At 43.3% G+C, this 27772-nt stretch overlaps 1 protein-coding gene across 1 annotated transcript in view; it reads right to left on the bottom strand.

The window, feature by feature from the left end:
* Positions 1-20637: 20637 nt before the first annotated feature.
* Positions 20638-27772, bottom strand: part of LOC110500825 (protein Shroom4) — a 90002-nt gene continuing 82867 nt past the window's right edge. Inside the window, exons 7-15 of the mRNA XM_036956504.1 lie at positions 26716-27531; positions 25817-26058; positions 25530-25720; positions 24977-25209; positions 24589-24724; positions 24287-24388; positions 23194-23364; positions 22986-23114; positions 20638-22815 (exon numbers count right to left, since the gene is read on the bottom strand). Of these exons, the coding sequence (XP_036812399.1) occupies positions 22657-22815; positions 22986-23114; positions 23194-23364; positions 24287-24388; positions 24589-24724; positions 24977-25209; positions 25530-25720; positions 25817-26058; positions 26716-27531 (2179 nt within the window). The 3' untranslated portion in view covers positions 20638-22656. The remainder of the gene's footprint in view (positions 22816-22985; positions 23115-23193; positions 23365-24286; positions 24389-24588; positions 24725-24976; positions 25210-25529; positions 25721-25816; positions 26059-26715; positions 27532-27772) is intronic.

The following is a 27772-nucleotide window of genomic DNA, read 5'->3' as shown; positions in this document are numbered from 1 at the left end:
ATGATGAAACATGAACTGTACAAAAACAATACTGAAAACTGAAACAGCCTAAACTGGTGCAAACTAACACAGAGGACACTAAGGACAATCACTCACGAAACACTCAAAGAATATGGCTGCCTAAATATGGTTCCCAATCAGAGACAACGATAAACACCTGCCTCTGATTGAGAACCACTTCAGACAGCCATAGACTTAACTAGAACACCCCACTAAGCTACAATCCCAATACCAAACACACCACATACAAAAACCCATGCCACACCCTGGCCTGACCAAATAAATGAAGATAAACACAAAATACTTTGACCAGGGCGTGACAGTCTAACATTTTCTGAATCCACTGTAGGTGTTCCTCTTGTCCAGATGGGATAGGGCAGTGTGCAGTGCGATGGCGATTGCATAGTCTGTGGATCTATTGGGGCGGTATGCCAATTGTAGTTGGTCTAGGGTGTCAGGTAAGGTAGAGGTGCTATGATCCTTAACTAGCCTCTCAAAGTACTTCATGATGACAGAAATGAGTGTTATGGGGCGATAGTCATTTAATTCAGTTACCTGAGCTTTCTTGGATACAGGAACATTTGTGGACATCTTGAATCAAGTAGGGACAGAAGACTGGGATAGGGAGATATTTAATATGTCCGGAAACACTCCAGCCAGCTGGTCTGCACATGCTCTGAGGACACTGCTCGGGATGTCGTCTGGTGTATGCGACGTGGCTGGCTTTCCTTTTGTAATCCGTGTAGGCCCTGCCACATAAGTCTGATGTCTAACCTGTTGAATTGTGACTCTACTATGTCTCTATACTGACTTTTTGCCTGTTTGATTGCCTTACTTAAGGAATAACTACACTCTTTGTATTCAACCATATTCCCAGTCACTTTTGAATGGTTAAATGCGGTGGTTCATGCTTTCAGTTTTGCGCGAATACAACAGTGAAATGCTTACCTACAAGCACTTAACCAACAATAAATAAACTAAAGTTACAAAATAAAATCAAAAAGTAACACTAGAAAATTGCATAACAATAACGAGGCTATATACTGGGGGTACCGGTATCAAGTCAATGTGCTGGGGTAAAAAGGGGGGGTGGGGGTCAATGTAAATAGTCTTGGTGGCCATTTAATTCATTGTTCAGCAGTCTTATGGCTTGTGGGTAGAATCTGTTAAGGAGCTTTTTGGTCCTAGACTTAGCGCTCCAGTACCACTTGCTGTGCAGTAGCAGAGAGAACAGTCTATGACTTGGGTGACTGGAGTCTTTGACCATTTTTAGGGCATTCCTCTGACACCGCCTAGTGTATAGGTCCTGGATGTCAGGAATCGAGGCCCCAGTGATGTACTGGGCTGTATGCACTACCCTCTGTAGCGCCTTGTGGTCAGATACCGAGCAGTTGCCATACCAGGCGGTGATGCAACCGGTCAGGATGCTCTCAATGGTGCAGCTGAATAACTTTTTGAGGATATGGGGACCCATGACAAATCTTTTCAGGTCTCCTGAGGAGGAAAAGGTGTTGTCGTGTCCTCTTCACAACTTGCTGTGTTTGCTGTGTTTGGACCATGATAGTTCGTTGGTGATGTGGATACCAAGGAACTTGAAACTCTTGACCTGCTCCACTTCAGCCCCGTCGAAGTTAATGGAGGCCTAATTCAGCCTTCCTTTTCCTATAGTCCATGATCAGCTCCTTTCTCTTGCTCACATTGAGGCAGAGATTATTGTCCTCTTACCACACTGCCTGGTGTCTGACCTTCACCCTATAGGCCTCATCATTGTAGGTGATCAGGCCTATGGTGTTGGAGTCGTGTTTGGCCACGCAGTCGTGGGTGAACAGGGAGTACAGGAAGCAACTAAGCAGGATCCAGTTGCAGAGGAAGGTGTTTCATCCAAGGGTCCTTACCTTAGTGATGAGCTTTGTGGATACAATGGTGTTGAATGCTGAGCTGTAGTCAATGTAGTCAATGAACAGTGTTCTCACATAGGTGTTCCTTTTGTCCAGGTGGGAAAGGGCATCTGTTGGGGGAGGTATGCGAAAACGGAGTGGGTCTAGGGTTTCCGTGTATACGTATTCTTGGAGGCTTCTCGGAAAATATCCCAGTCCACGTGATCAAAACAATCTTGAAGCATGGATTCCGATTGGTCAGACCAGTGTTGAATAAACCTTAGCACAGGTACTTCCTGTTTGAGTTTCTGCCTATAGGAAGGTAGGAGCAAAATAGAGTTGTGATCTGATTTCCTGACGGGATGGCAGGGGAGGGCCTTGTAGCCATCCCGGAAGGGGGAGTAGCAATGCTAGAGCTTTTTTTGCTGTGTGAATACCACAGGCAATGTGTTGATAGAACTTCAGTCGCATTTTCCTCATATTCAACGGGTGTTGAGCGTTCGTAAATTCATTAGTTATTCTGCGCTTTGGAACACTCAGACGTTTTTGTACACTCTGTGTATTTACATAAGGAATCTTTCCTGTAATCTCGTATGTTGTAAAGACAATAGAATATAATGTTTTGGTGATTACAGAACATCATTCTATTCAGTTATCTGAGGTTCTGAGAAACAACCCTCCTTGCCATCAAGCTGTTCTCCATTTTCCTCTCTCACCTTTAGGCTCTTTCAAAACAAACTTGCTACAGTAAGCACACCAGAGTTGGGGTCAATTCCATTTCAGTTCATTCCAAACTGCAAAATTTTGCTCATGGAGAAGCATTGAGGAAAATGTACATGAGAATTCCAGGGGGGGGCACGTGTTACTTGAAGTACATTCAATGAGGCACTGACCACCTCCTCCTGTCGCATGCAAACCTGTCGCATGCAAAGGGGGGGAGGGGGAACGTGGGGAAGGAGGATGTAGAGAAAGTGGGGAGGATTTCTTCATAGATGCATACAACTAAAGTACATACACACAGCGATATGCAAACACATATTGATTTGTAATGGGCCTCACGGACACATAGCTGAAGATTACATATTAACAGACACACATTAACAAATACAGATCAGCCACACAGTCCAACATTGCTCACAACAATGCCTCACACCTCATTGTCAAACATGTCCATTGGCAAACGCACACATCACCTGTGCCAATGATTGGCAAACACACAAAGCAAACAGACACAAAGAGCGAAGGAGAGTGAGAGACAGAGATACAGAGACCAACAAAAAGAGACAAGCAGACAGACAATGGGTGAGTAGCAGAGAGAAGGGTTACTGGGAGAAAGAAAAATAATGAAATAGTTGGTTCTGCATCTCACACACCACACCCCAGAGATGTGTCCAGGACCCTCCTCTGTTCGAAGACTACTCGTCTGAGATTCCTGTGAGACCACCAGGAGGAATCCTGTGTCTGCTCCCATCCCCTCCACCTTCCTTACACTCGTACCCTCCAGAGCACTACCAAGGGAGAGTTCGACCATGTAGGGCGCATCACGTGTTAGTGCATCAACAAATGCTAATCCATTGAATTGTGCAGCAATGCTCTTCATCCAACCGGACAGAGTTTGATAGGATCTTCAGAGAAGAATGGGAGAAACTGCCCAAATACAGGTGTGGCAAGCTTGTAGCGTCATACCAAAAGAAGACTCGATGCTGTAATCGCTAAAAGGTTCTACAATGAAGTACTGATTAAAGGGTCAGAATACTTTTGTAAATGTGATATTTCAGTTTTTTTATATACAGTGGGGCAAAAAAGTATTTAGTCAGCCACCAATTGTGCAAGTTCTCCCACTTAAAAAGATGAGAGAGGCCTGTAATTTTCATGATAGGTACACTTCAACTATGACAGACAAAATGAGAAAAAAAATCCAGAAAATCACATTGTAGGATTTTTAATGAATTGATTTGCAAATTATGGTGGAAAATAAGTATTTGGTCACCTACAAACATGCAAGATTTCTGGCTCTCACAGACCTGTAACGTCTTCTTTAAGCGGCTCCTCTGTCCTTCACTCGTTACCTGAATTAATGGAACCTGTTTGAACTTGTTATCAGTATAAAAGACACCTGTTCACAACCTCAAACAGTCACACTCCAAACTTCACTTTGGCCAAGACCAAAGAGCTCATGATGTCCCAGATGTGCTCAATTAGATTCAGGTCTGGGGAACGGTTGGGCCAGTCCATAGCATCAATGCCTTCCTCTTGCAGGAACTGCTGACACACTCCAGCCACATGAGGTCTAGCATTGTCTTGCATTAGGAGGAACCCAGGGCCAACCGCATCAGCATATGGTCTCACAAGGTGTCTGAGGATCTCATCTCGGTACCTAATGGCAGTCAGGCTACTTCTGGCGAGCATATGGAGGACTGTGCGGCCCCCCAAAGAAATGCCACCCCACACCATGACTGACCCACCGTCAAACCGGTCATGCTGGAGGATGTTGCAGGCAGCAGAACGTTCTCCACGGTGTCTCCAGACTCCAGACTGTCACGTCTGTCACGTGCTCAGTGTGAACCTGCTTTCATCTGTGAAGAGCACAGGGCGCCAGTGGCGAATTTGCCAATCTTGGTGTTCTCTGGCAATTGCCAAACGTCCTGCACGGTGTTGGGCTGTAAGCACAACCCCCACCTGTGGACGTTGGGCCCTCACACCACCCTCATTTAGTCTGTTTTTGACCGTTTGAGCAGACACATGCACATTTGTGGCCTGCTGGAGGTCATTTTGCAGGGCTCTGGCAGTGCTCCTCATGCTCCTCCTTGCACAAAGGCGGAGGTAGTGGTCCTGCAGCTGGGTTATTGCCCTCCTACGGCCTCCTCCACGTCTCCTGATGTACTGGCCTGTCTCCTGGTAGCGACTCCCATGCTCTGGAAACTACGCTGACAGACACAGCAAACCTTCTTGCCAAAGCTCGCATTGATGTGCCATTGATGTGCCATCCTACCTGAGCCACTTGTGTGGGTTGTAGACTCCGTCTCATGCTACCACTAGAGTGAAAGCACCGCCAGCATTCAAAAGTGACCAAAACATCAGCCAGGAAGCATAGGAACTGAGAAGTGGTCTGTGGTCACCACCTGCAGAACCACTCCTTTATTGGGGGTGTCTTGCTAATTGCCTATCATTTCCATTTGCACAACAGCATGTGACATTTGTGGACAGTTTGATTTCACAGAAGTGTGATTGACTTGGAGTTGCATTGTGTTGTTTAAGTGTTCCCTTCATTTTTTTGAGTAGTGTATATAAATTATCAACAATAAAAATAACGTTTTTGCTTTATCATTATGGGGTATTGTGTGTGGAGTGATGAGGGAAATGTTTGAATAAAGCTGTAACGTAACAAAATGTCTGAATACTTTCCAAAGGCACTGTATGTACAGATATGTGCAACACGTCATTGCTCTCACTTTGCTGTGTGTGCATCTTGCTAACTGTCACTCAAATGGCGAGGGGGTTGAAGCTCATTGGCTGAAACTCAAATTGCCGAGGGGTTGGCCCACGTGAGTGGAAATGTAGGGAAAATGGCATCGCACAGCTTCCAGAAACAGGTCAAACTAGGGATTTTATGGATAATTGCAGTAAAAGAGTAATTTTGCTCATAGATGATGCATGTATCAACTATATATTGACAAATCCAGGCCAAAGCAGGTGTAACTGAAGTTTGTTTTGGGTTTTATTCATTAATAAAAGCTACTTGGTAACCCAACATCAGCAAATTGTTTATAATGTGTATGTGTGTGCTATTACACACCACTGGTAGTGCATTAGTACATGTTATACTGGCACACATTATGCTGTTAGGGAAGGATAGTGGGGCTGTAGCTCCAGTTACAACCAGGACCTCTAGCACCGGGTAGTGGCCAGGATGAGTGTTCTTTCCTGGGAAGAGGAGGGGGGATTGGAGGAAGTCAATTAGTCAGTAAGTTGGTTGATCAATTAATCAACCAATCAATCAGCTACCTAGACAATCAAAACTGGAACAAGAAAAAAACAGAGAGGGTCATTCATTACAAGTAAAATAAGTATAGACACATACTTTCTCTCTCTGTCGTTCTCTCTTTCTCTCTCCCTCTCTATCTGAAAAAGAACGACAGTCCACTACTCACGTCTTCTGCACCATGTGATATTCACCCTGATGAGGAGCGCCTCCCAGAGGCCACCAAATATATCCAACAGGACAAAGGGGACTAGTTCCACCATGTGCCAGGGAGTTTGGAACTCTAAATAGAATAACACCAACTGCCTGTTACCGTTAAAACAAAACAGAAACAAGACAAAACCATGACAAAACAACAATAATAATAATAATAGTCATTAACAATAATAATAATTAGGCCTGAAAGGATTGATAGAGCAGAGCTTGAAGGCTGCGAAGAACAACCTCCACAGGTTCTTCAGAGAGATCAGAATCTCCGCACCGCCAAGCGCCTCAACTCCAGGCAAGCCAGATGGAACCTGCTGTTCACACAGTTCAACTTCTCCCTCTCGTACCGGCCAGGATCTAAGAATGTCAAAAGCCGGATGCACTTTCCTGCCACTATAGCCCCACTGGTACCACACCGGAGCCCGAGACCATCCTTCCCACCTCGTGCCTGTTGACGGTACTCAACTGGGGTATAGGGAAACAGGTCCAGGAGGCGTAGCGATCCCAGCCGAACCCTGGGTGGGGCTCTGATAATTGGATGTTTGTGCCTAACGCTGTCCACTCTGCGGTCCTGGAGTGGGCCCATTCCTCCAGACTTGCCTGCCACCTGGGCTCCTGTTGGACCCTGGCCTTAGTGCGACAATGCTTGTGGTGGCCTACGATAGTTCCAGATGTCGCCGCGTTTGTTTCCGCCTCAGAATAAGACTCCTCAGCAAACTCTGGCTGGTCTTCTGCAACCACTGCCTGTCCCACACCCTCATTGGGTCATCGGGCAGCCTGTCCTCTGGATTCCACCCCCATTCCAATGGCCAGTCGGAGGCGAGCCAACCAGGATCATGAGACTACTCTGCGCTGCCTGGTCTCTGCCAACCCCACCTTCTGGAGCCAACAGGTGTCGTGGGTTGAATACGCCCGCAACACCCTTCCCTGCTCTGCCATGGACCTATCTCCATTTGAGTGTTCCCTGAGGTATCAGCCCCCGCTCTTCCCCAAGCAGGACGAAGAGGTCGGTGTACCTTCTGCCCAGATGTTTGTCCTCCGCTGTCGCCGTACCTGGAGGAGAGCCCGGTCGGCCCTCCTCAAGACCATCTCCAGGTATTGACGACATCGGACCCCGGCTCCCCGGTATCATCTCGGGCAGAAGGTTTGGCTATCCACCCGGGTTCTGCCCTTTCGGGTGGAATCCCACAAACTTTCCCCCCGGTTTATCGGCCGGCCCATTTCCCATCTCCAAGATTATTAGCCCCTCTGCTGTTTGTCTTCTGTTGCCCCGTACCCTTCGTATACATCCCACCTTTCATGTGTCCAGGGTCAAACCTAGGTCTCACAGCCTTTTGTCTCCTGCTTCCAGGCCCACCCCTCTCCCCCATCTCATCGACGGCCAACCTGCTAATGTGGTGAGGTGTCTCCTGAAGGTTCGACCTCGGGGCAGGGGGTTCCAGTACCTGGTTGACTGGGAGGGTTATGGCCCTTGGGAGAGGTGCTGGGTCCCACCTCTGCCTACCCTTTGGACGCACCTTGTGAAGGTGGTGATGCGGTCCTTTATGGGCAAATTTTGTCATCAAACTTTGTCATTAAAGTCTGGCATTCTCTGGATTTATGGTGGCCACTCCATTTAATAGCAGGCTAATGTTAGTGGTTGCTTAGCAATTCTTGTATTTAGCCACTGATTCAATTTGCGATTTTCAACTTGTTGTATAATCTTAATGTCCAATGGCCGATGAACACCGACCGATATGTTTAACCTACAATTTCTATTCATTATTTCTCTTTATATGACAAGGATTAAAAAGGATTTGCCAGTAGATTGTCGACTTGATTCATGATGATGACAGCTAGTTAAGACTTTGAAAGTAAGATGTTTACATGATCAGTCCAATCAAAGCTACTGTACATAAAATGTGATTTGACAATTTTATCTGTGGCCAATGACCTTGAGCCTTCTTGGAAGGGCACTTGTAATATAACTCTATGGTAGGACCCAAAGGGCTGACATTTTTGATGTCTACCCTTACTAAGGACTTAAACTTGACGATGACGTACTATCCACAGGAGCGACAGAACACTGAGCCAATCACGGTGCAATGCTCCTATTTTCTGCTGGCTCACCCCCCCCCCCCCTCCCCTCCCCCCACCACACAAAGTACTGAGCTAGGCTGAAACACCTGCATTTTGGAGCTGCCTTAGTCAAGAAAACAAAAAAGAGATCATGTGTGTATGCAGCTTTATTAATTGAATGATTTATTATTTATTTTACATTATTTGCAAACTGATATGTGACACGTATTAATGCCAAAATAACATGCAAAACAGGCAAGCCCCCAATTTTTATATATATATATATATATATATATATATATATATATATATATATATATATATATAGGGGGCTTGCCTGTTTTGCGTGTTATTTTTGCATTAATACGGCCAATAATAAAATCCACAATTTTTTTTACATTATTATAATTTTTGCTAAAAATATGGGTCTCAAAACAGTTGGGGCTCTGCCTGTTTTGGATAGATGGAGTAAACAGAAAGTGACCGTAGTTATTTTTTTCTCCATCCTTCTTCAACAAAACAATAACTGCAGATATAATATTGTAGCACTTTCTAGGCTAACACACTAAGCCAAAAGCACAGCCAAGCCATAGAGTTTTACAGTAACTCTAAGAGATGCAAATGTGCTCATCGACTTCATCTGGTGTGATTGCAATATAATACCAATGTATAAATGATGGTTATAAACCTATCCTCTCAATATGGGACCTTTGACTAAGCTTTCACAATGTTGTTCCCTCGGTTAGATGTTTTTATTCAACTTCAATGGGACTCCTAAAGCTGCAGTCTGTGATTGGTACATACATTTAAAAAAATGTTGAATGAATGATATACAGCCGTAGCTCCATCTGCCAGTGGTTCTGTTTGCTTATTCTTGTGGGTCTAGGACTGTGTGTGTATTGTGCTCTGCCCCAAACAATGAACAGATCTGACTATGCCAAACAGACATTATAGGACAGTGTTTCTGCCAGCGTCAATATGCTAGTGTGTGTGTCTGCTAGTGATTGTGGCTACAGCAGAAAGTGTTTTAGCCAAATTCCAAAGGAAAATACATGCCAGTGACAGCTCCAAAAACACAGATATAGTCTTGACTCCAAAACAAACTGTGTGAATCCCAAATGGCACCCTATTCCCTATATAGTTTACTACATTTAAAAGTAGTTGACTTAGAGAATAGGTTGCCATCTGGGAAACACCCACTGTATTCTCAGTCATTTGTTTTCTCAGAAATAAAGTAGAGGGAACAGAGTTCAGGGTCTGGCTTTAAATAGAATTGGATGAACATCGATGAGACTGTAGGAAGCAGAAGTGAAAGAGTAATACAATAAATAAATAAATATTTTTGCCAAAAGCTTTAAATGCAACAGTGTTAACCCCTGAACTAAAACGTAGGTTTTCACTTTGGAAGTTGATAGTCCTCGGAGTGAGCTTACTCCTTAGCCAGAACATTGTTCAGTGAGTGTGTGTGTATGTTTGTGCTTGTGTGCGTGCGTGCATGCGTGTGTGTACCGTCCATTTGTGAGCACACCTCTGGTATTCCTGATCCACAGGCGTAAGATGCAAAGGCCCAGACCAATATAACAGCCAGGAAAGGGAGTAGAGCCCAGAACAGGAACATCAGATAGTTGACTATGTATGCTGCTGCACCCTACAGGCGAAACAGGAGAAAAGACATGGTCAGTACAGTAACTGAACGCTTAGTTTCGAAAACCCGACCCTAGCCAACAGTGACTAGGACAACTTTCCCAACCCTTACCAAAAAAACTGGCTTCGGACAACAGTTGGGGCAAACCTTTGGCCAATTTGCCACAAAGTTAGCAGCAAGCTCATGTATTCAAATTTAGTTGTGGAAAACTGTGAAACTTGTGAACTTCTGGCAAACAATTTTAAGACATTTGTGGCGAACATTCTACCGTTTGCTGCCAATTTGCTGCAAACTGGATATGAATATGCAAATTAGATCATGTTTCTGGTTACTTTGTGTTAACTTTGAAATGTATTTACAGAAACCAAATCACATAACTTTAAATCAACTTACTTCACAGAGCAAAAGCTAAACATACTAAATTTAGTAAATATACTAAACAACATGTATTCAATGTCTTAACAGATCAAAGTAAATTCAATACAACTTGAAATCATTAGCAAAGACTGGATATTTCCCAAATAAAATGTTGAATATTTTATGTAGCTACAACATTTACATTTACATTTAGGATGTTGACTATAGGATGTTTAAAAGTACAACTACATAATTATTTATATGAGCCAAGTGAAAACTGAGCAATAGATTTAAACCAATGGAAGTTTAAAAGATAATTAGCAACATATAAATAATTAAAACAACAACAACTAAATCGAACCCAGTTCAGAACTATTGCCATTTTGAGTGAACTTTGGAGATGGTGGCCCATTGGAAATCCTTCATGCCTGCACTGAAACAATCAGAAAACAAAACAAACAAAATTAGGATACTGAAAACATCTTAATAGGTAGATATTTTGTTATGCCTAATATGGCAATTCATATTATTTTTCCAAAATGAATTATTGCTACAAAAAAATTGCTAACCCGATTTGGGTAATTTGGACAACCCAGCGCTGGGTCAATATTGGACAAAAATAGCATTGGGTTAATTCAACTCAGTGGGTTTGGGTTGTTTTTCCAACCCACCACTTGCGTTGAGCACATAAACCAACTGCTGGGTAAATTAGACTATGTGGCTGGGTTAAAACAAACCAGTGTGTTGGGTTGTGACATAAACCCAGCACATTGGTTTGGGGGATTGACCCAGCAACTGAGTAATGTTTTATGTAATCCTTGGGTTATTTTCAGTGTCATCCTAATTTCAATTTTGTGTGCATATATTTGCTTTCAAGAATGTCAAACAATCAATCAAGAATTTCAAATAATGTATTTGCATTGCCTGCATTTCAGAACATACAGTACATATCAACACGTCAAAGACTTGTCCACAATGTACCAGAATATATACTTTAAAACAAATAGCACATTGAAACAAAGCCCTTTTTATCTAAGTACGTGTTATTTCACAAGATAAGACTTCATAAGATAGGAATGATTATTAAAATGTACATACTGTATATTATTTAATGAGCCAAACACTCCAAACATCAGACTAAAGCCTCAGGCTGAACTTGATGAGCACACTTAGATTGCAATCTGAGAAAAACATACATGTATGTGACACTGTCTGTTTTAAGTGGTATTAACACAGATCTGTCTATCAGACAGTGTCAGAGCTAATCAATAGAGATTGACATTCACTGACACACTTCAGATACCTTAGGTGACAGCACACACACATCATGCTGTTTTGCCATACAGTAATAGTTTACATTTGGGTCGAGTTGAAACATTGTTAGACAGAGAACAAGTGTAAAATATGACATTTGAAGGTCACTCTACTAAGGACATGGACTGATGACTGTCATTATTTAAGAAATAACTGTGTTTCACTCGTAAAGCACTTTACAGTTTCAGTTATTTAACTAAAAGAAAACGAGCCACATACCGTAGTGTAAGCAAAAAGCAGGCACAAGTTCTTAAAAAAAAGAAACTGAAAGTTTGATGCCTAAATGTTCAGTTACACAACACCAACCACGTTTCCATCCAACCATTTCATGCGGATGAATTACCTGACACATGAAAAATGTCACAACCAAACTGATGGAAACATGAAATGCCAGTGCAATTCTATTAATGCCTATAGACAGTGTTTGTTTCGACACGGTGGGATCTTTTTGTGTAAATTATTTATGCAAGAAATGGTGCTGATACACCGAAGGGGCATGAATTTTCAAGCTCTACCCCTAGATTTGGCGATGACGTAGTGTACCCATAAGTGACAGAACTTTGAGCAAATCACGGTGCAACTAGAGAACATTACCAACCCCTACACGCCGTATTTTCTGCTGGCTGCCCCAATACCACAGAAAGAACTAAGCTAGGCTGAAACATCTGCATTTTGGAGCTGCCTTACTCAAGAAATCAAAAAAGAGACCAAGTTTGTATGTGGCTTTATTAACCTAATGAATATTAAACATTATTTACAAACTGATATTTGACACGTACAGTGGGGAGAACAAGTATTTGATACACTGCCGATTTTGCAGGTTTTCCTACTTACAAAGCATGTAGAGGTCTGTAATTTTTATCATAGGTACACTTCAACTGTGAGAGACTGAATCTAAAACAAACATCCAGAAAATCACATTGTATGATTTTTAAGTAATTAAAATTAATTCCACTTAAGTAAAATGACTGCCATAAAGATTTGCACATAGGAGAGATATGCAAACATGACAGATATGGCAGACCTGCAACTACATATTTGGAAGCGCTTAGGTCACCTGACTTTTGGCAGGGATTTGACGACAAAAAAAATACAAGGCTTCCCCGTATACACAAGTTCCACGCATATGATGAAGCAGCATCACAGGCAGCCCAGATCTTGATACCATATTTTGCAGGTTTAGACAGTATGTAGATGGTATCTCTCTCTCTTCTCTCTCTCTCTCTCTCTCTCTGAGGACCTGAGCCCAAGGACCATGCCTCAAGACTACCTGGCCTGATGACTCCTTACTGTACCCAGTCCACCTGGCCGTGCTGCTGCTCCAGTTTCATCTGTTCTGCCAGCAGCTATGGAACCCTGACCTGTTCACCGGATGTGCTACCTGTCCCAGGCCTGCTGTTTTCAACTCTCTAGAGACAGCAGGAGCAGTAGAGATACTCTGAATGATCGGCTATGAAAAGCCAACTGACATTTACTCCTGAGGCGCTAACCTGTTGCACCCTCAACAACCACTGTGATTATTATTATTTGACCCTGCTGGTCATCAATGAACATTTGAACCTTTTGGCCATGTTCTGTTATAATCTCCACCCAGCACAGCCAGAAGAGGACTGGGCACCCCTCATAGCCTGGTTCCTCTCTAGGTTTCTTCCTAGGTTCTGGCCTTTCTAGGGAGTTTTTACTAGCCACCGTGCTTCTACACCTGCATTGCTTGCTGTTTGGGATATTAGGCTGGGTTCCTGTACAGCACTTTGTGACATCAGCTGATGTAAGAAGGGCTTTCTAACCTCCACAAGTCTGGTTCATCCTTAGGAGCAATTTCAAAATGTATGAATGTACCACGTTCATCTGTACAAACAATAGTATGCAAGTATAAAGTCCATGGGACCACGCAGCCGTCATACCGATCAGGAAGGAGATGGAGATGAACATGCTTGGTTGCAAATGGGTCTTCCAAATGGACAATGACCCCATGCAAGACCCATTTGCGACCAAGCTTTAACTGATGTCTTGAGATGTTTCTTCAATATATCCACATAATTTTCCTCATCATGATGCCATCTATTTTGTGAAGTGCACCAGTCCCTCCTGCAGCAAAGCACCCCCTCAACATGATGCTGCCACCCCCATGCTTCATGGTTGGGATGGTGTTCTTCGACTTGCAAGCCTCCCCCTTTTTCCTCAAAACCTAACAATGATCATTATGGCCAAACAGTTCTATTTTTGTTTCATCAGACCAGAGGGCATTTCTCCAAAAAGTATGATCTTTTTGTCCCCATGTGCAGTTGCAAACCGTAGTCTGGCTTTTTTAGGGCGGTTTTGGAGCTGTGGCTTCTTCCTTGCTGAGCGGCCTTTCAGGTTAACCTCTCTGATCTCCCAAACCCGGATCCGGTATCGTGACTACAGCCTCAAGCTCATTACCATAACGCAACGTTAACTATTCATGAAAATCGCAAATGAAATGAAATAAATATGCCATCTCTCAAGCTTAGCCTTTTGTAAACAACACTGTCATCTCAGATTTTCAAAATATGCTTCTCAACCATAGGAAAACAATAATTTGTGTAAAAGTAGCTAGCTAGCGTAGCATTTAGCGTTAGCATTAGCATCCAGCACGCAACATTTCAACAAAAACATAAAAGCCTTCAAATAAAATCATTTACCTTTGAAGAACTTATGATGTTTTCAATGAGGATACTCTCAGTTAGATAGCAGATGCTCAGTTTTTCCAAAAAGATTCTTTGTGTATTAGAAATAGCTCCGTTTGATACATCACATTTGGCTACCAAAAAAACCAGAAAATTCAGTCCTCAAAACGCGAACTTTTTTCCAAATTAACTCCATAATATCGACTGAAAACATGGCAAACGTTGTTTAGAATCAATCCTCAAGGTGTTTTTCACATATCTCTTCAATGATATATCGTTCGTGGAAGCCTGGTTTCTCCTCTCTATCAAATGGAAAAATACTTGCACCTGGCTTTGCGCACCAGTTTCGACGCAGGACACCAGGCGGACACTTGGAAAATGTAGTCTCTTATGGTCAATCTTCCAATGATATGCCAACAAATACGTCACAATGCTGCCGACATCTTGGGGAAATGGCAGAAGGTCTAAGCTTATTCCTGTCGCATTCACAGCCATATAAGGAGACATTAGAAAACAGAGCTTCAGAAATTCTGCTCATTTCCTGGTTGAAGTATCATCTTGGTTTCGCCTGTAGAATGAGTGCTGGGGCACTTACAGACAAAATCTTTGCAGATTCTGAAACTTCAGAGTGTTTTCTTTCCAAAACTGTCAAGAATATGCATAGTCGAGCATCTTTTCGTGACAAAATATCGCGCTTAAAACGGGAACGTTTTTTATCCAAAAATGAAATAGCGCCCCTAAAGATGCAACAGGTTAACCTCTGTCAGGTTGGATGGAGAGCGTTATTGCACAGCTATTTTAAAGTCTCGCCAGAGATGTTCGATCGGGTTCAAGTCCGGGCTCTGGCTGCACCACTCAAAAACATTCAGAGACTTGTCCAGAAGCCACTCCTGCATTGTCTTGACTGTGTGCCTCAGGTCATTGTCCTGTTGGAAGGTGACCTTTGCTCAGGACCCCAGACTGGGGCGCTCTGGAGCAGGATTTCATCAATGATCTCTCTGTACCGTTCATCTTTGCCTCGACGCTAACTAGTCTCCCAGTCCCTGATGCTAAAAAACATCCCCACAGCATGATGCTGCCACCACCTTGCTTCACCGTAGGGATGGTGCTAGGTTTCCTCCATACATGACGCTTATATTCAGACCAAAGAGTTCAATCTTGGTTTCATCAGACTCAGACATGGTTTGAGAGTCTTTAGGTGCCTTTTGGCAAACTTCAAGCAGGCTGTCATATGCCTTTTACTGAGGAATGGCTTCCGTTTGGACATTCTACCATAAAGGCTTGATATGTGGAGAGCTGCAGAGATTGTTGTCCTTCTGGAAGGTTCTTCCATCTCCACAGAGGAACTCTGGAGCTCTGTCAGAGTGACCATCGGGTTCTTGGTCACCTCCCTGACCAAGGCTCTTCTCTATGTATTGTTCAGTTTGGCAGGGGTTGGCCAGCTCTTGGAAGAGTCTTGGTGGTTACAAACTTCTTCCATTTAAGAATGATGGAGGCCACTGTGTTGTTGCGGACCTTCAATGCTGCAGACATTTTTTTGTAACCTTCCCCAGATCTGTGCCTCGACACAATTCTGTCTCGGAGCTCTACGAACAATTCCTTTGATCTCATGGCTTGGTTTTTGCTCTGACATGCACTGTCAACTGTGAGACCCTATATAGACAGATGTGTGCCTTTTCAAATCATGTCAAATCAATTGAATTTACCACAGGTGGACTCTAATCAAGTTATAGAAACATCTCAAGAATGGTCAATGGAAACAGGAAGCACCTGAGCTCAATTTCAAATCTCATAGCAAAGGGTCTGAATACTTCTGTAATTAAGGTATCTGTTTTTAATTTTATTACATTTGCAAAAATGTCTAAAAACCTGTTTTTGCTTTGTTATTATGGGGTATTGTGTGTAGATTGCTGAGGATTTTTTTTAGTTAGTATATTTTAGAATAAGGCTGTAACGTAACAAAATGTGGAAATATTCAAGGAATTAATCATTTCCAAAGGCAATGTATTAATTTATTGATCTTTCTTACAAAAGTTGTGCACTGGGCCTTTGCTAGTCCTGTATTAGTGGATCGATATAGTCGTCTGTAGCGCAACAAAACAAAAACATTTTGCATTAATATGTAAATAAGGTATCTGTTTTTCTTTTTATTACATTTGCAAAAATGTCAAAAAACCTGTTTATGCTTTGACACTATGGGGTATTGTGTGTACATTGCGGGGGATTTTTTTAATTAACTGAGTACTTTTTTTTACCACTGGTTTATTCTGTACAGGCTTCCTTTTCACTCTGTCAATTAAGTTAGTATCCATCCTCAGTTCTCTCCTATCACAGCCATTAAACTCTGTAACTGTTTTAAAGTCACCGTTGGCCAAATGGTCAAATTCCTGAGCAGTTTCCTTCTTCTCAGGCAACGGAGTTAGGAAGGATGCCTGTATCTTTGTAGTGACTGGGTTTATTGATACACCATCCAAAGTGTACTTAATAACTTCAAAATTCTCAAAGGGATATTTAATGTGTGCTTTATTTTTTTGCATTTCTTGTACCACGGGTTGAGGTAAATCCCTCCCTGTTTCAGCCTGTTCTCATCTATTTGGTTCCTAATGAACATGACAACGGTGTCTTTGTGACAGTTTCCAAACAGCCAGAAAAGACAGTCAATGTCAGAGCTAAACTGCAGGAATTGGGTTAGTGGAGCAGATTAAGTTATCTGTGATCCTCTAGTCTAGTCAGGTCTACTAAAGGGATCTTGTCAGTACATTAGGTTAGTTCTTCACGGTATCTGGTTTACAACAAACATGCTAACAATTGTTGGCAAATGCTTGTTATAGATAACACTTGATTATGCTATTGTCAATGGCACATCTAGCCTGTATAATTATTATTTATTATTGTATTATTATTATTATTTATTGATTTGCATTTAATAATCTATTTGACTGTATTAAATATGACCTCAGAGAATATGATAACATGACAACTTTTCTTCAAGGAAACTGTAAACCCGTACTTATATGTACCCCTAGTACCAATATAGCTGTTGATTCACATTCTTAATGTAAGAGAAGCTACATAGCGACACCTTGTGAGAATGGTAGGCTTCTTCTTCTGTGGTCATGAGGAGAATCTCAATTGCATTTTCTTGACTCCGCACATCCTCTCTCCTTGCCTACTTCTCAAAACCCATTGGGGAATTAAGACTTTCTCATTCAATGGGATTTGAGGAGGAGGGAGAGAGGACTCGAGGAGTCAAGGAAATGCAACTGAGCTTCTCCCATGGTCTGGTGGTCCCTGCATAGGAGTCTTCTTTGGTCTGTTTAGTGTTTCTTTCTTTCTTTTTCTTTCATTTTCTTTCTTTCTTAAGATAGGAGAGGAGTAGAAGAAAAAGGGAGGTAGCGAGAGACCGTGTGTGTGTCCAAGCATGCACGAGGCCTGGTTCATGTCTGTGTCCATGGATGTATCAGCTTTTTCTTTCTCCTTCATTCATCTCATTTGATCTCTTTCCTCTTCTACATCCTTTTCTCATGCTCTTCTACCTCCTTTTCTCTTGCTCCACTCCACTCCACTCCACGCCTGCCCACATTTGAGAAAATATAAATATTTATCCACCTTGCCTCCCATAAAGGGCCAAACTTGTCCAGGTAGGATGCTTTCTTTTATCCCTCTTTTTATTTATTTGTCTCTCTCTTTAGCCAAGAAGAGCAAAATTGGGTTGAACTCTGGAATGCACACCCTGCTACTCTAATGGTGATTCTTCTCGGTCATGCCCCCCACACACAGAAAACTGTCTGGCTCTTTCTTTCTCTCCTGCTATCCTTCACTTTTACAACAGTGATACTCTTCACCCAGAGCTTACAGCTCAAATCCTTTAAGATAATTTTGTTGGTTGTCTAAATGGTCCACCTGGCAGCTCATATGTTACCCTCCATTTGCTGTATGCACTGTTTACCTAACTATTGCACACGCACACACACTCACACAGTTTCTCATTCCCTCTTTCTCCTGCTATTCTTCATTTCAGCTCTGTTTACCTAACTGTTACACACGCACACACACTCACACCGTTTCTCATTCCCTCTTTCTCCTGCTATTCTTCATTTCAGCTCTGTTTACCTAACTGTTACTCCAAAGTGAATGAAATGTTACACTAAATTAAACATAAACAAAGCTTCACCTAACAGGACATAAAATAAATCACAACCCATGAACACACACAGACACTACACAAATCCCAAACTCATAAACACACGGTAGTTTAAAATAGTATTATTAATTATGGTACTCGTCTCACTTGTTTTTTACTAAAATATGTTTGCAATAAATCGAATAAAAAATACATATCAGAAAATACACAGCAGTATAAGTCTAGCATTAGGAGTGAATCCTAACCTCCACCTAAGAGTATAATTTTCACTTAAATTTCCCATTGTCATCAATGCATGACTAAGTGGATATTTTTTTACTTGTGGAAGTTTAGATTACTTGTGTGGAAGCTAGGGACCCCTTATTTGGTCCCAACCCATCGTTTCCAGTAGTGCACTATGTAGGGAATACAGTAAACAAAAATGTAAAAAATAAATGAATACATACACACATACAGTGCATTCCGAAAGACTCCTTGACTTTTTCCACATTGTTACAGTGCAGCCTTATTCTAAAATGGATTCAATTGTTTTTCCCCCTCAATCTACCCAAAATACCTCAAAATGACAAAGCAAAAAACTGTTTTTATACATTTTTGCAATAAATAAATAAATAAATGAAATATCACATTTACATAAGTATTCAGACCCTTTACTCAATACATAGTTGAAGCAACTTTGGCAGCAATTACACCCTCGAGTCTTCTTGGGTATGACGCTACAAGCTTGGCACACTTGTATTTGGGGAGTTCCTCCCATTCTTCTCTAAAAAATCATCTCAAGCTCTGTCAGGTTGGATGGGGAGCATCGCTGCACAGCTATTGAACATCTCTCCAGAGATGTTTGATTGGATTCAAGTCCGGGCTTTGGCTGAGATCTGTCCCTAAGCCACTGCTCCGTTGTCTTGGCTGTGTGCTTACGGTCATTGTCCTTTTGGAAGGTGAACCATCGCCCCAGTCTGAGGTACTGAGTGCTCTGGAGCAGGTTTTCATCAAGGATCTCTCTGTAATTTGCATTGTTCATATTTCCCTCGATCCTGACTAGTTTCCCATTCCCTCCTGCAAAAAACATCCCCACAGCATGATGCATGAGAGTCTTTAGGTGCCCTTTGGTAAACTCCAAGTGGGCTGTCATGTGCCTTTCACTGAGGAGAAGCTTCTGTCTGATTGGTGGAGTGCTGCAGGGATGGAGTTCCTTTCCACAGAGGAACTAGAGGTCTGTCAGAGTGACCAATGGGATATTGGTCACCTCCCTGACCAAGGCCCTTCTCCCCCAGAACCTCAGTTTGGCCCTAGGAAGAGTCTTGTTGGTTTCAAACTTCTTCCATTTAATAATGATGGAGGCCACTGTGTTCTTGGGAACCTTCAATGCTGCAGACATTTTTTCGTACCCTTCCCCAGATCTGTGCCTCGACACAATCCTGTCTCGGAGCTCTACGGACCATTCCTTCAACCTCATGGCTTGGTTTTTGCTCTGACATGCAATGTCAACTATGGGACCTTATATAGACAGGAGTGTGCCTTTCCAAATCATGTCCATTCAATTGAATTTACCACAGGTGAACTCCGATCAAGTTGTAGAATCATCTCAAGGATAATCAATGGAAACAAGATGCACTTGAGCTCAACTTCGAGTCTCATAGCAAAGGGTCTGAATACTTACATAAATAACATATTTCTGTTTTTAATTTTGATAAATGTCATTATGGGGTATTGTGTGTAGATTGCTGAGGATTTTTCTTATTTAATCCATTTTAGAATAAGGCTGTAACGTAACAAAAAGTGGAAAAAGTCAAGGGGTCTGAATATATTCCGAAGGCACTGTGTGTATCTGTGTGAGCACACGGTTTGCTATACTTGTGAGTACCAGAAGTCCTCACAAGAATAGTAAACCAACTAGAATTCAAGGAAGTGAGGATCTTTTGCCAGTCCTCATTTGTAAAAAGGCTATTTTAGGATTAGGGGTTAGGATTAGGGGTTAAGGTTAGGTTAAAAAAAAAATAGAATAAAAAGATATGGTCTGCATGCATGTTTTTGGTCAAACAGCCAATAATATATATATATATATATATATATATATATATATATATATATAGAAGAGAAGTTATGTCATTTATATATGTACACGTCATATTATATATATACGTCATATGGCAAAGTTCATCCTAATACAATACGTGCCCCAAAACATTCCCCCAAAATGTAATAAAAACGAAGTATTTTTTATTGAGACGTATAGTATTAGGATGAACTTTGCCATATGACGTATATATATATATATATATATATATATATATATATATATATATATATATATATATATATATATATATATATAAAAATGACATAGCTTCTCATTACATATTTACACTACAATGATGGATTCCAGTTATAACACATGAATATCACTTCTATACACAACATTTAATACACACAATAATGATGAATGCATAGACACACAAGACATGGTGTGGTAATTTTAGGGCTACGAGGTGAAATTTCCTAGGATCAGCTTCTCCTCCCCCTATTTTAACCTTAACCATTAGTGGGGAAAAATGCAAAACCGACCCAGGATCAGTGTCTAGGGGAAACTTCACCCTACACCAATATACACAATCGAAGGCGTGGTGTGGTAGTGTAGTGTTAAGGAGTGATGTGATGCCGTTATGGAGTATAGGGTTTTCCAGGCCCCAAATCTGTTTGCGCTCTTGGCAAACTCCATCGCCGTCATTGTCAAGCCAAACATGTCCAGCCATAACCGTTAAGGAGTTAGCATGATAGCACATGATAGCACATGATAGCACAAACAGACTGGCACTCAGGCTAGTATAGTGTTATATGAGAGTGGAGAGAAGCAGCTGTCTCTCTCCATTTCTGGACATATTACTGTAATAGGATTATATGCAATCATAGAATTGGATAGAGGGCTTTTCTTTGCAATAATGTTTGATGTGATAGCATGGGCAGCTTTTTGGCATATGCACCTTCTATCCATTTCTATGTATTCAATGCACTCGCCAACAGTTTGATGAAAATGCTCTCGTCTAGCACCCCAAATCCTCCCTGTCAGTATTGCTCAACAGAGATATAAATAATAAATAAATACTTTCTCCAGTCTTGTTCAGTAACACACACTAAACAACAGCGTATTCTTTGGCCTCGTTTTGTTGTGCATGGAGTATGCGATTGTGAGGTTACAGTTGGTAAGTGAACGATAGTTGTTACTCTTGGGTGTAACAGTGTGTCTAACACCAAAGAGTAGGTGTGTATTTCTTAACGGACAAATACTGCCAAGTGCAGCCTTAATGCATTCTCTTGTGGGGTTTTAATGGCCACCTCTGTTTAACACAGTGTAGATGTTGGTGTCAGGAAAAGTACTGGAGTGTTTTAGGAAGTAGTGCCCATGTCCCATCCCCAACTCTAACCCCATCCCTATTTACCCAACTCTAGGGCCTCCATGTGTGGGTTGGCTGTCTCCCTACAGTTCCCATACTTCATGGACATCCCTCAGCTCTACCCCTAACCCTAAACTCTACCATAGCTCTCCAGGCTCTCCTTAGGTTGGGTTGGTTCTCTCTCAATAGTGTCCATACCCCACCCCCCATGCTAATGTACTCCACTCTAGGGTCTCCTTGTGTAGGTTGCCTGTCTCCCCATAGTGCCCATACCCCATAGACATTCCATGGCTCTCCCTATCCCTAACCCCATTCCTAAGCCCATCTGCCCCACTCTAGGGTCTCCCTGGGCAGGGTGGTTTTCACTCAATAATGAATTAACCCCACATACATCCCCCAGCCCATCCCTAACACCATCAACTCGTTTCTAAAGTTTCCTTAAAGGAGAAATTTGCTTTTTTACAATATAATATTATTTTGATGTAAATGGCATGTCACAGAAGAGTCAATACACTTTTATTGCAATTTCACTTGATTTTGAGATACTTTCCCCAACCAGAAATTCATTTCCACACAAAATGGAATATAACGTTGTGGATAAAGTTCGAAATTACACAATTTCACATGTACAACATCTAAAGACCTGCATCACTAAACTCGGTGTTTCCATTTCTAAAAGGACGTATTTGGAACATTTGTTCATGTTAGTTCAGAGACCCTGTTTTTTCAGAGCCCCCGTACTGCACAACAACAATGAGGAAGTGAATCACTGGTTGGGGTAAGTTTCTCAAAAACAAGTGAAATCGCAAAAAAAGTGTTAGGAATAGAGAGTTGTTTTTTAAAAAAGAAGCAAAATTCACCTTTAAGTTAGTGTTAGTTCTCTCAATAGTGTCCATACCCCATCAACATGGACATCCCCAACACAGACTTTCCCTTAAGGTTCTTAACTGCTCTAACTGTCCTTGTTCACTTTCTCTCAATAGTGTCGATACCCCATCCATCTGCCCAGCTTTCAGGTCTCTTGGTTGGGGTTTAGTAGTGCCCATATCCCATGGACATCCCTAATCCCATCCCTAGGCTCTCCCGTAGCCCTCTTAGCTGCTCTTCTCCCAGCCTGATCTTGTCCTCCAGCTGCCTCTGTTCTACCAGCAATGCTGCCTTCATCTTGACGTAATGACTGTAGTCACGGTGCTGTGGATCAAGAAGATAAAGATTACTTTACTGCCCAATTGTACACATGGTCCAAGGTACATTTTACTTCTGCTTTATCCCAAACCTTCAGAAAGACAAACACACCACACACAGAGGTTGGTAGTTGGAATGGTTGGAGCAGTGCGAAGACAGTGTGTGTGTGCGTGTACCTGTTCTTGGGAGAGGCATCGTCTTAGCACCCTTCCCACAACCTGCTCCCGTCGGTCTACATGTTCTTTGAGGTCCTGGGCCTCTGACAGCTGCACCAGGAGCTGACGCTTCTTCTCCAGGAGGGGGAGCTGTGGAGGGAGGGAGGGTTGAGAGCGAGAACAGAGTTTGTTTTAAGGTTGTACTTTTTCTTATTATTTCTTTCCTCACCCTCTCATAGTGTCCAGTCTCGGCCTCCAGGTTGTCCAGTGAGCTCTCAACCCTAAGTAGCCGTCCGGAGAGAGACAGAAGCAGACTGACCACCTTATCCATATCCCCGATAAACATCCTGAACTTATCCACCTCATTGGGCTTACAGAACGCTAGCACCAGGCTTTCAACCTAGAGGGGAGAGGAGGGGGAGAGTTAGATCTTATGGCCTTGGTCTGGGAGGTGACCAGGAACCCGATTGTCACTCTGACAGAGCTCCAGGGTTCCTCTGGTGCGATGGGAGAACCTTCCGGAGGACAACCATCTCTGCAGCACTCTATGGTAGTGTCCAGACAGAAGCCACTCCTCAGTAAAAGGCACATCACAGCCCACTTGTAGTTACCTAAAGGTTACCTAAAGAACTCTCAGACCATGAGAAACAAGAAACAAGATTCTCTGGTCTGATGAAACCAAGACTGAACTCCTTGGCCTGAATGCTAAGTGTCATGTTTGGAGGAAACCTGAAACCAACCCTACGGTGAAGTATTATGGTGGCAGCATCATGTTGTGGGGATCTTTAGGCATCAGGGACTGGAGGAGGAGAGGAGAGGCAGGAGAGGCTTCTGGGCAAGTCTCTGAATGTATTGAGTGGCCCAGCCAGAGCCCGGACTTGAACCCGTTCGAACATCTCTGGAGAAACCTGAAAATAGCTGTGCAGGGATGCACCCCATCCAACCTGACAGAGCCTGAGAGGATCTGCAGAGAAGAATGGGAGAAACTCCACAAATATAGGTGTGCCAAGCTTGTAGCGTCATCCCCAAGAGTCGAGGCTGTAATCGCTGCCAAATGTGCTTCAACAAGGTACTGCGTAAAGGGTCTGAATACTTATGTAAATGTGATATTTTAGTATTTTATTTTGAATAAATTAGCAAAAATATATATACAAAAAAACAGTTTTTGCTTTGTCATTATGGGGTAATGTGAATATTGATGAGCGAAAAAAACAATTTAATTCAAATTAGAATAAGGCTGTAATGTAACAAAATGTGGAAAAGGTCAAGGGGTATGATTACCTTCCGAATGCACTATATACATGTGTGTGTACTATACACACCTCTTCTCCCAGCTGTGCGTTAGCCCGTATATCCTCCTGTAGACCTCTCTGTGCCTCTCTCAGAATTCCTAGCTTCTTACGTAGACTCTCCATCAACTGTCTCTGTAAAGGGGGGAGACAGGGGGAGGGGGAGACAGGGGGGGGGGGAGAAGGGAGAGAGGGAGTAAAGGAAGGGTAGGTAGAGAGTGTTACAGAGAGCAAAGTCAGTTACAGTCCTCTCCGATCCTGTGTGTGTGTGTGTGTTCAGTATACAAGCTAGGATTTATGATAAAAGAGTGTGCACGTGTGTTGTGTGTGTGTACCTTGTAAGACAGGTCCTCATCATCATCATCAGTGTCTCTAGTGTCTGAGCAGTAGTCTTTCATCTGAGTGAGGAGCTGAGCTTTGGCTGCTGAGGTAGAGTAGTAGGACGAACAACTGGAGCTGGCACCAGAACGCCTGGATAAAGGAGGAGGAGAGGAGAGAAGGGGGGGAGGGGTAGAGGAGAGGAGAGGAAAGGAGAGAGGTAAGGATAGAGTTGAATTGTCAGGATCTATGTAAAAAAAAAAATGATGTGCTAGATGAGATAACATTGTCGGGTGGGTAAGTTATTTGTGGAATTTGAGAATCTAATGGAACGCGTAAATGCAGTTCATTGTGAATTTTATGATATGTGTATACCATATAAACATAACCCACACACGCACTCACCTATCCAGGCTGTCTGTATTGTGCTCCAGGTTGGGGCTACGGTAGGCCCCTCTCCAGCTCTCTGTGCCTGCCTCGCCCTCAATGCTCTGGGGAAACAGCTCCTCCATGAGTTCCTCTCTGGTCCTCATCCCCTGGTCCTCCATTTCTCCATCCAGAGACCCATTCTCCACTGTCATCCTACCCGCTGGCGAGGCCTCCTGATCAGGGAGCGTGTCGATGTCTGTCTCCAGCACCTGCAATGGAGGTAAGATTGTAACGGTAAGCTCCCTCCACAGCTTAAATGCCATGAAATGTCTCAACTCGCGTCGCCGAATTGCTAGCTTTCTGGTGGCGCAACTGGCCAGTAAGTTGTCAAGCGGGTGGTCACGTTTGTTTGCAAAGCAGAGGTTCACTAGTTTGAGTCCAGTATAGTTATTTATATACGTTAGCATAGAGCTGTGGGGAGAAGGTTCCCCCTAGGAACAGATCTAGCATTAATTTTCCCTCCCCATATCCTGACCTTATGGGCAACTTCAGCCTACACCCTAGCAGCACAGTGAGGCATGTTACACACCGTGACCGGCAGGGCGAAACCTTGTAGCTCTGTCCTGATTGGCTCTTCATCCTCTGGAAGCCCCTCCTCCTGGGAGTCGTCGATGTCCGTTTCCATGGGGATGTCCACTTCCTGTTCCAAGCTCTGGGCGGGGCTCGGGCCAAAATCGGACTCCGGTTTCAGTTCCAATAGTTCTTGTTCCAATTCCGGCTCTGGAATGGGAATCAATCGCTGAATCATATTTTACAAAACCAATTTTTACAGCAGTTGTCACAAAGTGCTTTACATAATTGTATGGCGTTACTTACTGTCGTTGTTGTTGTGGGGGTGATTCCGCAATCTTCTATTCTGCTGTAACTGTTGTTGTTGTTCATAGCTCATAGCGAAGTAGGACTCTGGTGAGATAACGCCATTCTCTATGGTGAGTTGACCTGAGAAGCTATGCACTCTGGGAGACGGAGTTCTCTCCCACTCAGCCCTGGCCCTCTGCTGTCTATGAGAGATAGGCTTCAATACAGCAGGAGAATCTTGGTCAACCATGTTGTACAACCTGCAGAGGGACATATAATATACAGTGAAACAGGTGTGTGTTACGTCATGCTAAGTGGAGGTGATATAACAATAGTAATCATTCAGAAAGGAAACACCACATGTACATTCAACCATTTATTAGAAAAAATAAGGCATAGTCTTGGTTCTGCTCCTTCAGGGTAGCGAAGCGTCATACGAAGATGATAATATATCTATAGGCAGTGAGCACAATATGCAATGTCAAATCCCCTGATGGAAGAAACACAGAACCCAGACAGATGGATGCTGGTGGTGGTGGTGGTGGGATATCAGAAACAGCAAGCATAGCGACTAACAGCTAGTTACAGCACCAACGGCAGCAAGAGACACCAGCACAAGACATCCGGCATTGAGGAAGCATGTGTAGAACTGGTCCACTTAAATAGACCGCGTGTAAAGTAGTGTGAATCAAATTGGTGCAATGTCCGCTGATGCAATCAGCTGACGCCACCAGACTCGGGTTTCCCTTCTGAACTGGCTCCGCTTTATTAATAATAATAATATAATAAGATGTATAAATGGCTCTGACTACGTAGTGTTTCACATGTAGAAACCCACATATAGACACTCTGTAGAGTAGTGAGTAGTATAAGTGCTGACACATTTGTGTGTCGGAGCCTCTAAGTCTCCATCTCACCTGACACAGCTTTCTGATGGCGGCAGTGTGTCGTTGTAGCGAGGGGGAGTGTCTTTATCTCTTTGGGGCGGGGCCACCGGCCGGAAGGCCGTGTGTGTGAACCCTGGACTAGGCGGAGACTGGGAAAAGCGCAATTCCTGGACTTGGCTTCTGATGCAGCGCTGGCACCCCTCTAGCTCCTCCATCTGGGGCGGGAGGCTGTAGGAGCGCTGACGCGTCATTTCACTCTTTTCAGGGTGACATGGGTGAGATGAAGAGTGAGAGGTGGGACCCTCTGGTGGTATGAGAGGGAGAGGAGGAGGGGTGGGGTTTACCAATGGATGGATGGATGAAGAAACAGAGGTGGAGAGGAGAGGAGAGGAGAAGAGGGTGTGGTGGGAGGCTCTCCTGCGGTGGAACTGCTCCCATTTGGGGGGAGGTGGCCTCGGAGGGGGTAGAGTCTTATTTTTGTTAGCCGCTCCCCTAATTCCCCCCACTCCCACTCTTCCCCCTTCGATCCCGCCTCCCTCCTCCAGCTCAGACAGTGGTGTCACCATAGCAACCGAGGGTGAGGTACGGCGGTGGGTGGAGCCAAAGTGTAGATCGTTCTCGGACATAACCCTGCTTCGTAGTAGTGATGAAGATGAATATGATGTGGGGTTAACCACCATAGACGTCTGGTGATGGTCCTCCTCGTCCACACTACAGGCAGACAGCAAGCCATTCCAACAACCCCCACTTTGGGAAACTTGCTGGTGGTGGTGGTAGTCAGGTGTTACTGTTATAGCACAATTTGGTGGCCCGGTGGATGAATCACGTCTGTACCGGGGGTAGTCCCTGAGAGATGGAGAGAGAAGGGGGGGGGGGGGGGGGGGGGGGGGGGGTGGAGCAAGAAAGAGAGCAAGAAAGAGAGCAATCAGGCCAAAGAGGAAGTCTACTGGGACCCATTATTTATTTCATTGTCTATTTTTGTTTATTTCTCTTAAAGCGGAGTGTAGAGACACATGTGCGTCCAAAATGGTACCCCATATTTTACATAGTGCACTACTTTTGACCAGAGCCCACAGAGAATAGGTTG

This window comes from Oncorhynchus mykiss, chromosome 21, assembly GCF_013265735.2.
Source record: "Oncorhynchus mykiss isolate Arlee chromosome 21, USDA_OmykA_1.1, whole genome shotgun sequence".
NCBI classification, from domain to species: domain Eukaryota; kingdom Metazoa; phylum Chordata; class Actinopteri; order Salmoniformes; family Salmonidae; genus Oncorhynchus; species Oncorhynchus mykiss.
The sequence above is the reverse complement of the archived record's forward strand: the minus strand, read 5'-3'. Positions and strand labels throughout refer to the sequence as shown.